The 14,583-nt window shown below is 49.6% G+C and overlaps 2 protein-coding genes across 16 annotated transcripts in view; both read right to left on the bottom strand.

Moving 5' to 3' along the window:
* The window catches only part of LOC143820810 (sodium channel protein type 5 subunit alpha-like), a 245,193-nt gene extending 242,954 nt beyond the window's left edge, over positions 1 to 2,239 (bottom strand). For 11 of the 13 annotated variants that reach the window (XM_077304071.1, XM_077304078.1, XM_077304082.1 and 8 more), the window contains exons 1-2: positions 2,174 to 2,238; positions 1,657 to 1,770 (exon numbers count right to left, since the gene is read on the bottom strand). The gene's annotated coding sequence lies outside the window, so the exon portion shown is untranslated. Of the gene's footprint in view, positions 1 to 1,656; positions 1,771 to 2,173 lie in introns of all 13 variants that reach the window. The other 2 variants (XM_077304089.1, XM_077304074.1) reach the window with 2 other exon arrangements.
* A 4,406-nt stretch (positions 2,240 to 6,645) lies between these two features.
* Positions 6,646 to 14,583, bottom strand: part of LOC143820526 (sodium channel protein type 5 subunit alpha-like) — a 44,132-nt gene continuing 36,194 nt past the window's right edge. For all 3 annotated transcript variants that reach the window (XM_077303470.1, XM_077303468.1, XM_077303469.1), the window contains 7 exons: positions 13,362 to 13,484; positions 12,253 to 12,531; positions 11,160 to 11,213; positions 10,818 to 10,959; positions 9,566 to 9,666; positions 8,175 to 8,445; positions 6,646 to 8,049 (listed from right to left, as the gene is read on the bottom strand). In XM_077303470.1, the coding sequence (XP_077159585.1) occupies positions 6,818 to 8,049; positions 8,175 to 8,445; positions 9,566 to 9,666; positions 10,818 to 10,959; positions 11,160 to 11,213; positions 12,253 to 12,531; positions 13,362 to 13,484 (2,202 nt within the window). In that variant the 3' untranslated portion in view covers positions 6,646 to 6,817. The remainder of the gene's footprint in view (positions 8,050 to 8,174; positions 8,446 to 9,565; positions 9,667 to 10,817; positions 10,960 to 11,159; positions 11,214 to 12,252; positions 12,532 to 13,361; positions 13,485 to 14,583) is intronic.

Genomic DNA, 14,583 nt, shown 5'->3' with positions numbered 1-14,583 from the left:
GGGTCCCTCCAGTCCAGCCTCCCGTCTCACCCAGGGGCCAGCCAGTTCCTCTGCAGGGCCAGCCACAGGGCAGAGAGGCCGAGGCCTTCCCCTGATCAGAACCCCAGAAGAGCCCTGCTGGGTCAGGCCAGGGAGGGTCCCTCCAGTCCAGCCAGTTCCTATGGAGGCCCAACAACAGGGCATTGAGGCCGAGGCCTTCCCCAACATTGCATCCTGGCTCTAGGATTCAAAGGCTCCCCTCCGCCTCAATGGGGAGTCTGTGGAATATAGTCTAAGCTTTGCATGCAAAGACAAAGGCCAGTTCCTGCAAGAGAAAGAAACGGGGCAGTAGCCACTAGGGGTAGACGTTTTTCAGGAATGGTTCCTCTCTGGGGCACTGGCTGTGACCTCTGTCCTTTGAGTCACAATCCTGGGCATGCTAGCCAGGGCGGAAGGCCCGTTTGAACATAGTACCGCCTATTTCTGGGTAAACACTATGGTGGCCAGCTCCAGACTGGGAAACACCTGGAGACTTCGAGAGGAGGAGCAAGAGAATGGCAGGGGCACCCATGGGGATAGGATGCTATAGAGTAGCGATCCCCAACCTGTGGGCTGCGGACCACATGTGGTCCTTCGACTAACTGGAGGTGGGCCCCGAAGGACGCCTTCTCCCCCCCCCCCAGCCCTTTACAGCACACTTCATTGTTGTGGCATGTCTGTATCTTATTTTGAAGGGATGTTTAAACATTACCATAGCGATCAGAGAGCTCCAGGGCAGTGGTTGAGAGTAGAGGAGTAAACTCCCCCCCCCCCACCGGGCCTCAGTAAAATTGTCAAGCATTGAGTGGTCCCCGGTGATAAAAAGGTTGGGGACCACTGCTATAGAGTCCACCTTCCAGAGTGGCTGCTTCCTCCAGGGGAACTGATCTCCTGCAGGTGTCATAGTGGGAGATCTCCAGCTGCCACCTGGAACCTGGCAACCCTAGCAACCAGTTTTCAGCTCATTTTGCTAGTGGAAATCCCTTGCACGTGTCCTTGGTGAAATTTCTCCTGTGCAGCAGCCTGCGTCGCCGGGGACTCGCTTTGCAGGGGGATACAGGGAAACAAACAGGGCCTTAAGATGGCGGAGGCCTCCCCTCCCCTCCGGGATTTCCAAAGAGCTGTCGAAAGGAATTAGGCTCTTTCCTGCACACGGTCTTTGCCTCCTGCCTTGGGGAAGTGTGAAAATAAAGCAACCGGGTGTGTACAGGTTGCTTTCCAGAGTTTCGGAGGCATCTGTGGGGCCAGAACTCAGGGGAAAATATCCTCAGGCATCACGGGATGTCCGGGATGCCAAGTCTGGGTTGGGAGACGGCTGGAGGTTTGCAGAGTGTGCTTGGGGAAGGCCGGATTTGAAGGCTGGGACCGCAGCAGAGTATAAGGCTATACAATCCGATCCCATTCACTCCCCGAAGGAGTCTCAAAGCGGCTTCCAATCACCTTCTCTCCCTCTCCCCACAGCAGACACCCTGTGAGGGAGGTGGGGCCGAGAGAGCTGTGCCAGAACTGCTCTGTGAGAACAGCACTATCAGGACTGTGACTAGCCTAAGGCCACCCAGTTACCTGCATGAGAGGAGGGGGGGGAATCAAACGTAGATATCCAAATCAGAAGCCACTGTTCTTAACCACTACACCAACCTGGAGAGGAGGGCACCTGGAAGCCTTTCCTTGGGGTCTCTTCTTCAGGAATCAAAGCCACAGAAATAGCAGGAAGCGGAGGGAGCTCCAGGCCTCCACTTTCTTTCCTCCATGCTGCAAACAAAACAGCTTCTCAGTGGAACAACCACTTTTGAGTCCCGTGGACCCTTCAACACCAATCCAATTGAATACAGCGTGCCAACAAATTTTAGACTCTGTGGGTCTTAAAGGTGCCCCTGGACTGTGGGTGCCAACCTCCAGGTGAGACCTGGGGATCCCCTGGAATTACAGCTCATCTCCAGGCTGCAGAACTCAGTTCCTCCAGCTGTTTGGGAAGGTGGACTCTGGCATTGCCCCCACTGAGGTCCCTTTCCTCCCCAGGCTCCATCCCCAAATCTCCAGGAGTTTCCTGGCCTGCAGCTCTACCCACCCTCCCAGTGACCAGGTGGTACCTGGCACCCCTACCCTGTGGGTCTGAAGCTTTGTTCTGCTGCTTCAAACCAGCCTGGCCACCCACCTGAATCCACCTTTTCACCAGGCTCCTCCAGCTGTGCCTTTCATTCAGTTCAGCCTGATCAAATGAGGTCATTTAACCTTCAGGGTGTTAAAGCAGCTTCACCTGTTCCTTCCAGCGCCTGAAGCCCTGTTAAAGGGACAGGACCCTTCCCCTGCTGTCCTGCCTCTTATGCTACTGTCTGCTCTTTAAGGACAGCAGATTGCTGGTTTTACTGGAGGGGGGGAGGGTAGATGGAGGCTCTGGGCCTGGGTTCTGGGTGTGGGGAGGCAGACCCATCCAGGGGCTTCCTGTTACCACACAGTGTCACGAAATCTTGGCCAGGTTTCAGTCGTTTGCGGCCAGACTTTCCCATAACCTTCCAGCCATCTGCTGAACAGAAAGGACTAGAAGACTGATGTTCTAATAACCTTCACTGTTTAGGCAACATCGCCCTCAGCTGGTCAAAGGGAATATTGAAAGCAGTCTAGCTAAATAGCTAGCTAGCTATCACCATTCATCTTTCAGGTCTGTTTCCAGAAAAGCAGAGAGCTCTGAAAGAACTGCTCTGTGAAAACAGCTCTCAGAGAACCGTGACTAGCTTAACCCAGCTAGCTGCATGCGGAGGAGCGGGGAATCAAGCCCAGCTCTCCAGATTAGAGGCCGCCCCTCTTCGGTGAACAAAACGCCGCACAGCTGGCTACTCGAGTTGGAGAGTTTCTCCAAGAACAAAGGGACTTTCTCTCCTGCACCAACAAAACAGTCAGGTCAGCCTCACTGTTGACCTGGAAAGTGCAGAATCTTCTTTTTATGTTCAAAGCCAGAGGAGAATGTCTAAGCAAAGGATGTTCAGGTTGGATGATGGCTGAACTTTGTGAGTTCACCGAATAAGGATGTTAGGAATTGCAGTGACATGGTGACTGGGTCTCAAGAAGTACGGCAGCCGAGCCCTTTGAGCTAAGCAGGTTTGTGTTCCAACCGAGGTTAATTAAGAGCTCCGGTGACATCTCTAGCCGAGTGTGTTTTTAAACAGCCTGTTTACGTTGACGTTTTTTTTAGCAGAGATCACCTCACCCTAACAGATGCCTAGACAAAGATTGAATACAGATGCATGAGAATAAGCGTGACTAGGATCTGGGAGATGCGTGTCTGAATTCTTTCCCCTGCTATGAAGCTCATAGGATGGCCTTGGGTCAGTCACTCTTTCTGCTAACTTACCTCACAGGGTTGTTGTTGAGGGCAAAATGAGGAAAGGAGGATCATGTATATCATCCTGAGCTCCTTAGATTAATGTAACGGGTAGATGCAAATCAGTTCAGCATTATGAATTCTTAGTTTATCACTGGGCTTTTCTGCACTCTTATTTTCTTCCCTTGCCTATATTGCAGGGGTAGCAAAAGCTGGCAGGGGCTCCTGGGAATTGTAGTCCATGGACATCTGGAGGGCCGCGGTTTGACTACCCCTGCTATATTGCTTTGGTGTTTTTTCTTCATTTATACATGTTCTGCTCCCTCTAGTGGCCATTTCAATATTACATCGTTGTCTTTTAAAACTGCAGGGAAATGACAGCAGGAGAGTTGATTCGTTTGGACTCTGATGCTGGAGAAGGCTTCTGCGGATTCTACGGACAGCAAAAGTCACAAGCAAGGGGAAACCAGAGCGCATAAAGCCTGTTGTATCCCTGGAAGACAAAAATCACAAAACTGCAGCTCATATGTCATGTGATCCAAGTCAATGGAGAGAGCAGCTAGGCTACGATTGGTCAGTGGTAAAAGGAAACCGGGCCAACGAAGAACAGGATGGTTAGATGCCATCAGAATCATCACCAGCCTGAACATTACACAATTAAAAGAAGCAGTGCAAGATCAAAAATCGTGGCAACAGTTGAGCCATACGATTGCCAAGAGTCGCACATGACTGAAGGGCTAACCTCATCATCATCATCATTCCAAGTGACCCTTAACAGGAAAATCTCTTTGTGATGATCCCACAGTGGTTGAAAGACCCCTGCCAGAACAAATGGGGGCATTTGTGCATTTCTTTAAAAAATCAGGAAAGGCCCAAAGCAGGTTCACACGTGAATCTTTGTCACTGAGCAACTGCCACATCACACAGTGCCTACATATAACACAACACGTAGAATTTTTGTACCCCACAGCATGGCCACTGGTCCACATATGAAGGTTTATCACTCGATTACTGTGATTGTAGTGGAAAAGAGCCAGACTCCATTGGTGCCTTAAAGACAAACAACGTTTGTGGCAGGGCATGTGTTTTTGTGAGTCACTGCTCACTTCTTCAGGGACAGCTACAATGTGGGTTCATTTGTCCTTTCAACTCAAGATGTGAATGAAAGTAACAGGTGAATTCTAATAGCAGGTGTGATTGGACTAGGTGTGATATGCAGAGGAGTAGAAAGCCTGGAGAAATTAGCATTGGTAAAGAGACAGGAAACCTGGATCTTGATTCAGTCCAGGTGGATGCATTGTCTTGATCTTCATTAGCAGTTGCAACGTGCTATTGCCCTTTGCCTGAAATCACTCTGCTCTCCAGTATACAGAACAGAGGGACTCACATTCCAAGTGTATCTGAAGAAGTGAGTAGTGACTCATGAAAGCTCCTCCCCTGGCACCATTCTTGTTAGTCTTTAAGTTGCTCCTGGACTCCAGCTCTTTTCTCCTGAGACAGACAAACATGGCTGCCCATCTTGATCTATCAAGTGATAGCTTGCGTGGGTAAATGGGTTATGGGAGCAGACAATGAACTTTTCTACCATCTTACATCGCTGCAAAATCAGTCGGTGTTCTCAAGTGGCGTCAGATGACACCACGCAGCCAATGAACAATGATCAAACTTACAGTCCTTTGTTCACGGCGGTGTCAAATAGACCTGGGCCTGTTGACAGTCCTCAGGAGCAATATCCCAAATGGATGTATTATAAAGGAATTCCATTTGCTCAAGGACTGTCTAAAAACACGGAAGCCGAATTGGGTATGAACGGAAGCCTCTATTGCGAACTCTAAGCAGTTCATGGCTTTCTAAAGTATGGATGCTTCCTGAAATGCGCCAGCACATTCTGCCAGGACCTCCTTGAGCCGAGGTCTCTCGGGGGCTTGTGGCTACAACATCTACATTCATTCCGGAGCTGTCCTATCAAATTCCACCTGGCTTCTGCAGCATATGCGATTTGTAGAAAGCCGCCCTCTTCTCCCCGGGGGCCTAAAACAATGATCCGCTGTCTGCTTTGTAGCCCTTGATAGATTTGGTTTGGATACCATTAGGATAAAATTACCGTTGCATCATCAGACTTGGGAAAAAGAAATCTCTCTCTAGTAGCTTCTTGGAAATCGGGACTAGACCTATGTCTGGGGAAGATAAACAAGAGAGAAGGTGTTGTTTGAAGCTTCGGCTCCTTCTTTGAATCCGGGCGGCCTTTTCCTGATTTGAAGAACGCCTCGAAAACCCATAACCAAGAGCGGTTCCACATTTCGCCCAAGGCTCCCCAAAACAGCCACCCACACCTCTCCTAGTGCCCGCCAAGTGCTTTTACAAAGGGGGTGTGGTCAGGTGAGGCTTCTGATCGGCCACTGGAGATTTGTTTAGCTGTGCAGAGTTTTAAAACTGTTGCCGTGGCAGCTAGTAACACAGCGCTAAAGATGAATTGCAACAGACCTTTTTGAGCTTGGCTCCGCCTCCTGTGGCAGCCACTTTGGGGTTGTGCCCACCACACTGTGTTAGAATTCCAAAAGTGCCCACAGGGGAAGAATGGAATACAGACACAAGAATCTTCATATAATAATTGAGCGCGCGTACTCCTGACAATGTGTTGAACGTTTGGAAACCTCCAGAACGAGCCCTGCCCACCAGGAGGCTTTGGGACGTTCAGCATGCTGAGGAAGCATGGGAGCATGAGTGTTACACCTGCCTCGCCTTCATCCTCAGCTTTAAGATGCCCAGGGCCACACTCCATTTAAACACTCCCTCCCTGCTTTGTCGCTTGAGTAACAACAACACCAAGTTGTTGATTGCCCCTACATCTTGCACCGACCTCCATTTAGGAGGGACCCCATTTCTTCACCCCCAGAATATGTCTGGCCATGGAATTGGGGTCACTGTGGGTGAGCTGGTAGTTGTGAGTTTCCTGCATTCTGCAGGGGGTTGGACTAGATGACCCTGGAGACCCCTTCCAACTCCATGATTCTATACGAGATTCCAAGCCAATCAAAAGCCTGTACGGGTAGCCAGTTAGACCTTGGGGGACCCATGATAGTAGAGAGCCTTCAGTGTTTCCTAGGTTGTCGATTGTACCTCCAGACCAGAAGGAGCTGGATTCCATAAAGGCCAGCAAATGAGGGGAAAGAAGGGGCTATGTGGCCATTGCAAGAGACCAGCCACCCTGTCAGTCATCCCAGCAACGGCATTCAAATCAGAGAGAAGATCCAGATTTAATGGTTACGAGGAACCTGCACAGATCCTTCCTATGCATGCAGCCCAAACAAACAAACAGTGGCAAACCCCAAAACCAATCCCAAGCAAAACAAGGTGATCATAGATTAAAGAGCAGAGTCTCCGTCGATTCTTACGCATATTTCATTAGAAGGCCATTGCTTGGCATCTTTGCCACTTTGTCTTTGTAGCAATCTTATTTAAGCAGTCCTGGACAGCCTTTTACATGCTGGACTCCTTGCCTTTGTCTGAAGACAGCTGACTGTCCATAGGATCGTATCTTCTTAGAGATTCCTTTGTTTCCTTCTCAGGGTCATCATCGAGGGCTCCGGTAACGCTGCTGTAGGACGGCGGGAAAGATTCTAAGGAGGGTGTTTGGGACTTGTCTGGATGTCTGGAGTAGTTCTCATTCATCATCAGCGCGAGGAAACCTCCTTTCTCTGGAGCGTCTTCTTCAAGGATGTGGCCATCGCACGTTTCCCGACGGTGCAAGAAGCTGGCCTGCTTCATGGAACGCTGCAGCAAATGCACCCGAAAGGCCCTCTGGATAATGGCGGCGGACGCCTCCTGGTGCTTCCGTTTCAGCGTGGTGGTGATAGGCTCGTAGGAAGCCTTGGACGGGTTGGCCATCATGAATTTTTCCTCCATCTGTACCTTCAGGTTGTCCATGCCCTCTGAGTCTCCGAGCACCCTTTTGGTGAAGGCGAACAGAATGTCCAAGCAGTGGATCTTCTCTCCGCTCACCAAGGGAAGATCCATGGCCACCAGTTCAAGGTGGTTTGGCTTGGGGATGCGCAGGGGATCTGCCAGAGCGTTTGCGAAGTCCGAGAGCTTAGAGTACGTGATGAACTGGGTGGCTTTAGGATCAAACTTCTCCCAGACTTCGTAAAACATCTCAAAGTCGTCGTCTCCTAAGGGCTCGGTGCTCTCCTCTGTGGCTACGTTGAAGTTCTCCAGGATGACGGCTATGTACATGTTCACAACTATGAGGAAGGAGATAATGATGTAGGTAACAAAGAATATGATGCCCACCGCGGGGTTCCCACAATTTCCCCGGGAGGAGGTTGAAGGGACATTAAGGGTTGGGTCGCAGTATGGTGGACCCGTGTTTAAAATGGGGCTGAGGAGGCCGTCCCAGCCAGCAGACGTGGTGATCTGGAAGAGACAGAGCATGCTGTTGCCGAAGGTCTCGAAGTTGAACATGTCATCCACACCGGCCTCCCTGATCACGTAGGCAAAGTTGGCCATGCCAAAAACTGCATAAATGAACATGACCAAGAAGAGCAGGAGCCCGATATTGAACAGGGCCGGGAGTGACATCATCAGGGCGAAAAGGAGAGTCCGGATTCCTCGAGCAGACCGAATGAGCCGGAGAATTCGTCCGATCCGAACCAGGCGGATCACCCGGAAAAGCGTGGGTGAGAAAGAAACCACGAGGCCGGAAAGCACGTTGCCTAAAAAGGGAAAATCGGGAATGTATTTACTTATTTTATTAATTTAATTAATAGCTCGCGGTGGCTAACAGCAGCTCATTAAAATACGCGACAAAACAATAAAACATACAGTTTGATCGACTTACCCACAATGGACATGATCACGACCACCAGGTCGAAAATATTCCACCCGTTCGTGAAGAAGTAATATCGCAGGGCTATCATCTTCATGACGCACTCAGCCGTGAAGACGGTGATAAAGAGGGTGTTGATTTTGTTCAGGACGTACGTCTTGTTCTGGGACTGGTCGTCCGTCTCCACCATCATGGTGACCATGTTGAGGCAGATGAGGACCATGATGGCCACGTCAAACGCCTGGCGCGTGACAATGTCGTAAATGAATCCTTGGTATTTGTTCTGGGGGGAGAGGAGAAAAGTGGTTCAGCAGAGAATCAAAGTGTTGCAAGGGACCTCAAGGGCCATCTAGTCATCTTCTCACCCCAAAAATTCTTTTCAATATGATATGGCCAACCCAAAGAGTCAATGAGTTATGTATTCCGCTCCCTGCTCCCTCCAAGAGAGTCAGGTTGGTGCATGGGTTTCTCCATTCCCATTTTATTCTGCGATGGCCAAGGGTAATTAGTTCGTCCACGAGACAGCGACTGGCCTTTGAGCTGCAATGTGGACCAAGGATCTGAACCCCCAGCTTTCCAGATCCTCATCTGACTTGTACACCACACTGGCTTTCTTCAGGCTATTTATCAGGACCATCCAGAACACTGAATTAAAAAGTCAATGACATAAAGCAACCAATGTGCGACTCATCAGTAACAACCATTTTCCTGGCACCTGCTAAGTCAGGGGTAGTCAACCTGCGGCACTCCAGATGTCCATGGACTACAATTCCCATGAGCCCCTGCCAGCTAATGCTGGCAGGGGCTCGTGGGAATTGTAGTCCATGGACATCTGGAGGGCTGCAGGTTGACTACCCCTGTGCTAAGTGCTCCTATGAAATGGGTGGAGCTAGGGGGAGTTGTCAACAGGGTGTTTGATCGACTGTGTTTTGCAACACTGCTTGGGCAACGGGTGCCACCAAAGCACAACGATCTTTACTGTGCAACGTAAGGTAAGCTGGAGCCACCATTTTGTAGCTGGCTTTGCCTCTTGGAGCAGCCATTTCATATAGCCATTTTGTGGGAGCAGTGCCGGAATTCCAAAAGTGCCCACGGGCTCAAAGAGGTTGGGACCCCCAAGGTAAAATAATTGGGAACCAGAATCCCTTTTACGAAGGTTGTATCAAGGCAAACAGGATCCATTACAGTTCTGGAGAGTATCAGCGGCAGGCTCAGGAGTGGGAAGGTGTCAGAGCTGCCTGAGAACTGGCAGTTCCAATCTGAGCCTGACGCTGTAACCCCTACACCACGCTGCCTCTGCCCTGACTTTTGCTCATAGCGATGTCAACATCATTCCAATGTTTACTGAGTTCTGCGGTGCTGCTCCCTACCCCCCCCCCCCAAGGCCGAGAAGAGCATCTCACCAGGGGCCTTGGGATGGGTTTCTGGGGCTTCTTGGATCCCAGTTTTTTCATGGCGTTGTAGTATTTCTTCTGCTCCTCCGTCATAAAAATATCTTCTCCACCTAAGTACACGGCAAAAAAGCAGAGGATGTTATTGGAGGCACAGAAGATACAATTTGAAAAGAGAGAAATATCAAGGGGGAGGGAAGTTGGAAGTCAATTTGAGGCCTCTCGGTTCAGGTCTCAGGCAAACCGGAGATGATTGAGGCAAACCATTGTCCGGGGGCCTCACCGTATCAAAAATGTTGTTGCGGAGCTGGACAAAATACAGAGGAGGGAAATCAAGATGATTACAGAGTGGGAGCCCCTTTCCTCGGAGGAAAGGCCGAAGAGTCTGGGATTTTGCAGTTTAGAAAAGAGACGACTAAAGGGGGACATAATAGCGTTTTTATAAAATTAGGCATGGGTTGGAGAGGGCTGTCAAAGAGAAATTTTGCTCCCTTTCCCAAAATACTAGAATTCGAGGGCATCCGACGGAGCGGATGGGCAGTCGGTTCAGGACGGACAAAAGGAAATACTACTTGACACAAAGAATGAGTAAAATGGTGGATTCACGGCCAGAGAAAGTTGTGATGGCCACAGGAATAAGCAGCTTTAAAGGGAGAATAGATAAATTCATGGGGGGAGGAGTCTATCAATGGCTACTGGCCTTGGTGACTAGGGGGAACCTCTCCGTTCAGGGGCACGAAATCTCTGGATTCCAGAGCCAGGAGGCAACATCAGGGGATGGCCTCGGCTTCTCTGCCCTGTTGTTGGCCCTCTGGAGGAACTGGTTGGCCCCTGTATAAGACGGGAGGCTGGACTGGATGGACCACTGTGCTGATCCAGCAGGGCTCTTCTGGTGTCCTTAGGAAGGCCTCGGCCTCTCTGCCCTGTTGCTGGCCCTCTGGAGGAACTGGCTGGCCCCTGTGTGAGACGGGAGGCTGGACTGGATGGACCCCTGGTCTGACCCAGCAGGGCTCTCCTGATGTCCTTAGGAAGGCCTCGGCTTCTCTGCCCTGTTGTTGGCCCTCTGGAGGAACTGGCTGGCCCCTGTGTGAGACAGGAGGCTGGACCGTATGGACCACTGCTCTGATCCAGGGAGGTTCTTATGTTCTGATGGCATGCTCTCGAATCCACGTTTGCAAATGACTTGGTTTGTTGCTTTATTAACATGCCACTGATTTCTTCGAGCTTTCTCACTAATGAAGGAAACAGGAAACATCCCATATACTTATCTTTTTCTTTTGCTGATTAAAATTGTCAATAATAACGCCCACGAAAAGGTTCATTGTGAAGAAAGAGCCAAAGATGATAAAAACCACAAAATAGAGATACATGTATAGGCTGTACTCAAAAATCGGCTGCCGTTCGTCCTGCAGGAATGAAAGGGGAAAGTGAAAAGAGGAGTGAGAAATGACAAGGAACAGGTGGCCAATGAAGCTGGGCAGGTGGGCAGAGACCCCCCCCCCCCGGTACCTTGCCCCCTTGAGGCTTCTTCCCAAAACATCACAGAGAAAAGTTTGTATTATAGTGAGCCCAATGAGAAGTCGCAGCTTGTGCCTCACAAACTTACCCCTGTTGCATCAACTGCTGCATACATGATGTCCATCCAACCTTTGAACGTTGCCTAGAAAAGACAGAGTCGAATAAACACATGGAGCACACCAACAGGCGTACTGAAAGGAGGCTGACGGGATTCCTTGCAACTTTACAGCAGAAATACCTGCAACGTTTGCTTCCGAGTAATTTTATTAAACCGTAAGGAATGGAGTAGGATAGCTCGTGGACAAGCTAAAATATCGTCAGAGCCAGAAGATGATTCGGACCCTTGTTGAGTATGTCAAAAGTGATTTTGAAGGAACATCGTTAAACACTGCATCTTTTATTAGAGGATAAAGCCAACATACTTTGGCCCCATCACGAGAAGACAAGGATCACTCGCCAAGGCAATCATTCTAGGGAAAGTGGGAGGTGGCAGGAAAAGTGGAAAACCCAACATGAGATGGACTGATGCAATCCAGAAGGTCTGATGTTTTGGAGGCCAGACATTCACAGGGTCAACAAAAACCCTAAGCAACATGACAGCACATCACACTCGAGCTCCCTGAGAAAGATCTAGGGATAACCCCAGAAACTTGGACGGTTCGAGCGCACGCACTGCTGTCAAGAGAAACTGGCATGGGGTAAAATGGTTAAGCATGTAAGCGAATGAATGTGGTTGGGCAGAGAAGGCACTGTGGCTCAGTGGTAGAGCGTCTGCTTGGCATGCAGAAGGTCTCCGGTTCAATCACCAGCATCTCCAGTTTAAAAGACCGAGCGGTAGGTGATGTGAAAGAGACAGAGACTTGGGAGAGCTGCTGCCAATCTGGGTACGCAATTCTGACTTTGATGGACCAAGGGCCTGATTTACCGCAAGGAAGTGGTGTATGAGGAAAGTTTGAAACTGAGATACATTTCTATTTGTGGGTGATCTCCACCATATGAGTCAGATTTAGCATGACCGTTCCACCAACCGGGCAAAAGGGATACTTGGCTTGAAGGAAAGTGGTATGTGGAGAAGGGGGTATGGTTTGGTTCTTCCTTTTTCTGCCATTTTTGCAAGACAGCAGCTAGCGAGTCTGAGGTTAGAGAACTGCAGGAGGCCCACGTGGCCCTGCAAAACTTACCACTTGAAGGAGGGCCAAATAACCAGAGCCCACGTTATTGAAGTTCACTTTCACGGTTGTCCAGTATAACTTTTTGGTGACATTGTATCTCTCACATTCAGACCTGTTGGTAATCTTCGGACTTAAGCTGGAAGTCTCTTCCGTGAAGTTAATGCATTTCCCGAACTTCCCGGAGAAAAGGTTCACTCCCACGATGCTGAAGATGAGCCAGAAAATGAGGCAGACCAAGAGGACGTTCATGATGGACGGGATGGCGCCAACCAAAGCGTTAACCACCACCTTTAAGAGACAGGGAGTTAAAGGGGAAGTCAGAAAGAGGGAGAAGGGGAGGGGGAGAGAAGAATGAGCCAAAAGGTAGGGCAATCGGACAATTAGAGAATCCATATATGGTCGTATCACCTGATAAATGTTTAACAAACTTTAAAATATATTGAAAATTAAATAACTCCCATCCATTTGGGAAACCCTTCCAGAGCTCTCAACCCTGCCTTAGTGGGATGCCGGGAGCAGTTCTCTGAGCTGACCTCTCATTCTGCATCCCTTAGTCCTCTCCCACCTCTCCACATGGTTCTTCGGCGAGTCAGATGAATGTGTAGCTCTCTGCCGTAGAAGCTATGTCCTAATACTTCCACATACATGATGCCAGATTTAATTGTCCACTTGTGATAGGAAACTGTCCCTTCGTGATAGGGAACACTGTTCTTTAGATCAGGGGTAGTCAACCTGTGGTCCTCCAGATGTCCATGGACTACAATTCCCATGAGCCCCTGCCAGCGTTTGCTGGCAGGGGCTCATGGGAATTGTAGTCCATGGACATCTGGAGGACCACAGGTTGACTGGCAGGGGCTCATGGGAATTGTAGTCCATGGACATCTGGAGGACCACAGGTTGACTACCCCTGCTTTAGATCACGTTTCTGTCTTCCCTTTCAGCTGCAAGTTGGATGTGAACTGAATCTAACTAAGATTTACTTTTGCAATATACTGCAATACCATGTTTCTATGGCTGGGCAAACGCTGCTGTATTAACCAAATATCTCCGATAATGTAAATGCAAACAGACTTCTATCTGTAGGCTTAATTCCTACTGATCAATCTCGTTTGTCTTACCCTCATCCCTTCAAATCGCGACAGGGCTCTTAACGGCCTCAGGGCGCGTAAGGTCCGGAGGGATTTCATAGGACCAATGTCCGATTTTCCACCCAAATTGGCTATGAGAGTTACTAAGGAGACCTGAAGAAAGAGGACAGTGGGAAGGGAAGGGAGTACAAAGCACAGAGTCACAATTACATTGTGCATTTCCCTATAACATCAAAATGATTTCATCAACCAGGGGTCCCCAGGTTTATTGAGCCTGCGGGCACACTGGCATTCTGATACGGTGAGGTAGACACAGCTGGCACAAAACAGCTTCTTTGGGAAGCAGAGCCATCCACAGAGTGGCTTCCACTTGGTGGCAGCTGCAATATTTTTTTAAGAAATTACGCAGCCAATCAAATCTCCAATAGCCAATCAGAAGGCTTGCGGGGCAAAAGCCCCGCCTAGCTCCTCCCAATCCCTAAAAACATTTGGTAGGTGCCAGAAAAGGTGTAGGCAGATGCCCACCAGCACCTCTTGGGGGAGCCCTGGCACAAAACAACTTTAGTGTTCAATATTAGAAAAGCAGCTCCAGACTTGAATGATCTCTTTGCAACCTGCCACGAGCCATTCAGGAGTGGCAGGAATGAAATTCAAGTAATAAATTCAAGTAATAAATCTCCTCTCCTCCAAGCTCACTAGCTACGGGACATAACTCCGGGACGGAGAACACGCGTTCAAAGGAGAAGGATGCAGAACCAGTACCTAAGTAGAAAAGTGAGCAAAACACCCCGGAGAGCCACTGAATCATCAGAGGACACAGTGCTGGGGTAGGAGGACCAACAGTCACTCTCTAGCAGGGGTAGTCAAACTGCAGCCCTCCAGATGTCCGTGGACTACAATTCCCAGGAGCCCCTGCCAGCATTTGCTGGCAGGGGCTCCTGGGAATTGTAGTCCACGGACATCTGGAGGGCTGCAGTTTGACTACCCCTGCTATAGAGGACCACGGTTCAGTGGAAGAGCCTCTTCTTGGCATTCATAAGGTACCAGTTTCAATCTCCAGCAACTCCCATTAAGGATCAGGTAGCAGGGGATAGGGAAGACCTCTACCTAAAACCCTGACTACCCCCTGCCAGTCAGAGCAGGCAAATCTGACCTCATTCCCCAATTGTCTAGTTCAGCATATGGCAGCTTCATGAGTTCACCCTGCCAACCTTTCTCTGAGTCCTTCCATGAACTGAGAGGAGGTGATCTT

The sequence above is a fragment of the Paroedura picta genome, chromosome 11, assembly GCF_049243985.1.
Source record: "Paroedura picta isolate Pp20150507F chromosome 11, Ppicta_v3.0, whole genome shotgun sequence".
Classification (NCBI taxonomy): Eukaryota; Metazoa; Chordata; class Lepidosauria; order Squamata; family Gekkonidae; genus Paroedura; species Paroedura picta.
The sequence above is the reverse complement of the archived record's forward strand: the minus strand, read 5'-3'. Positions and strand labels throughout refer to the sequence as shown.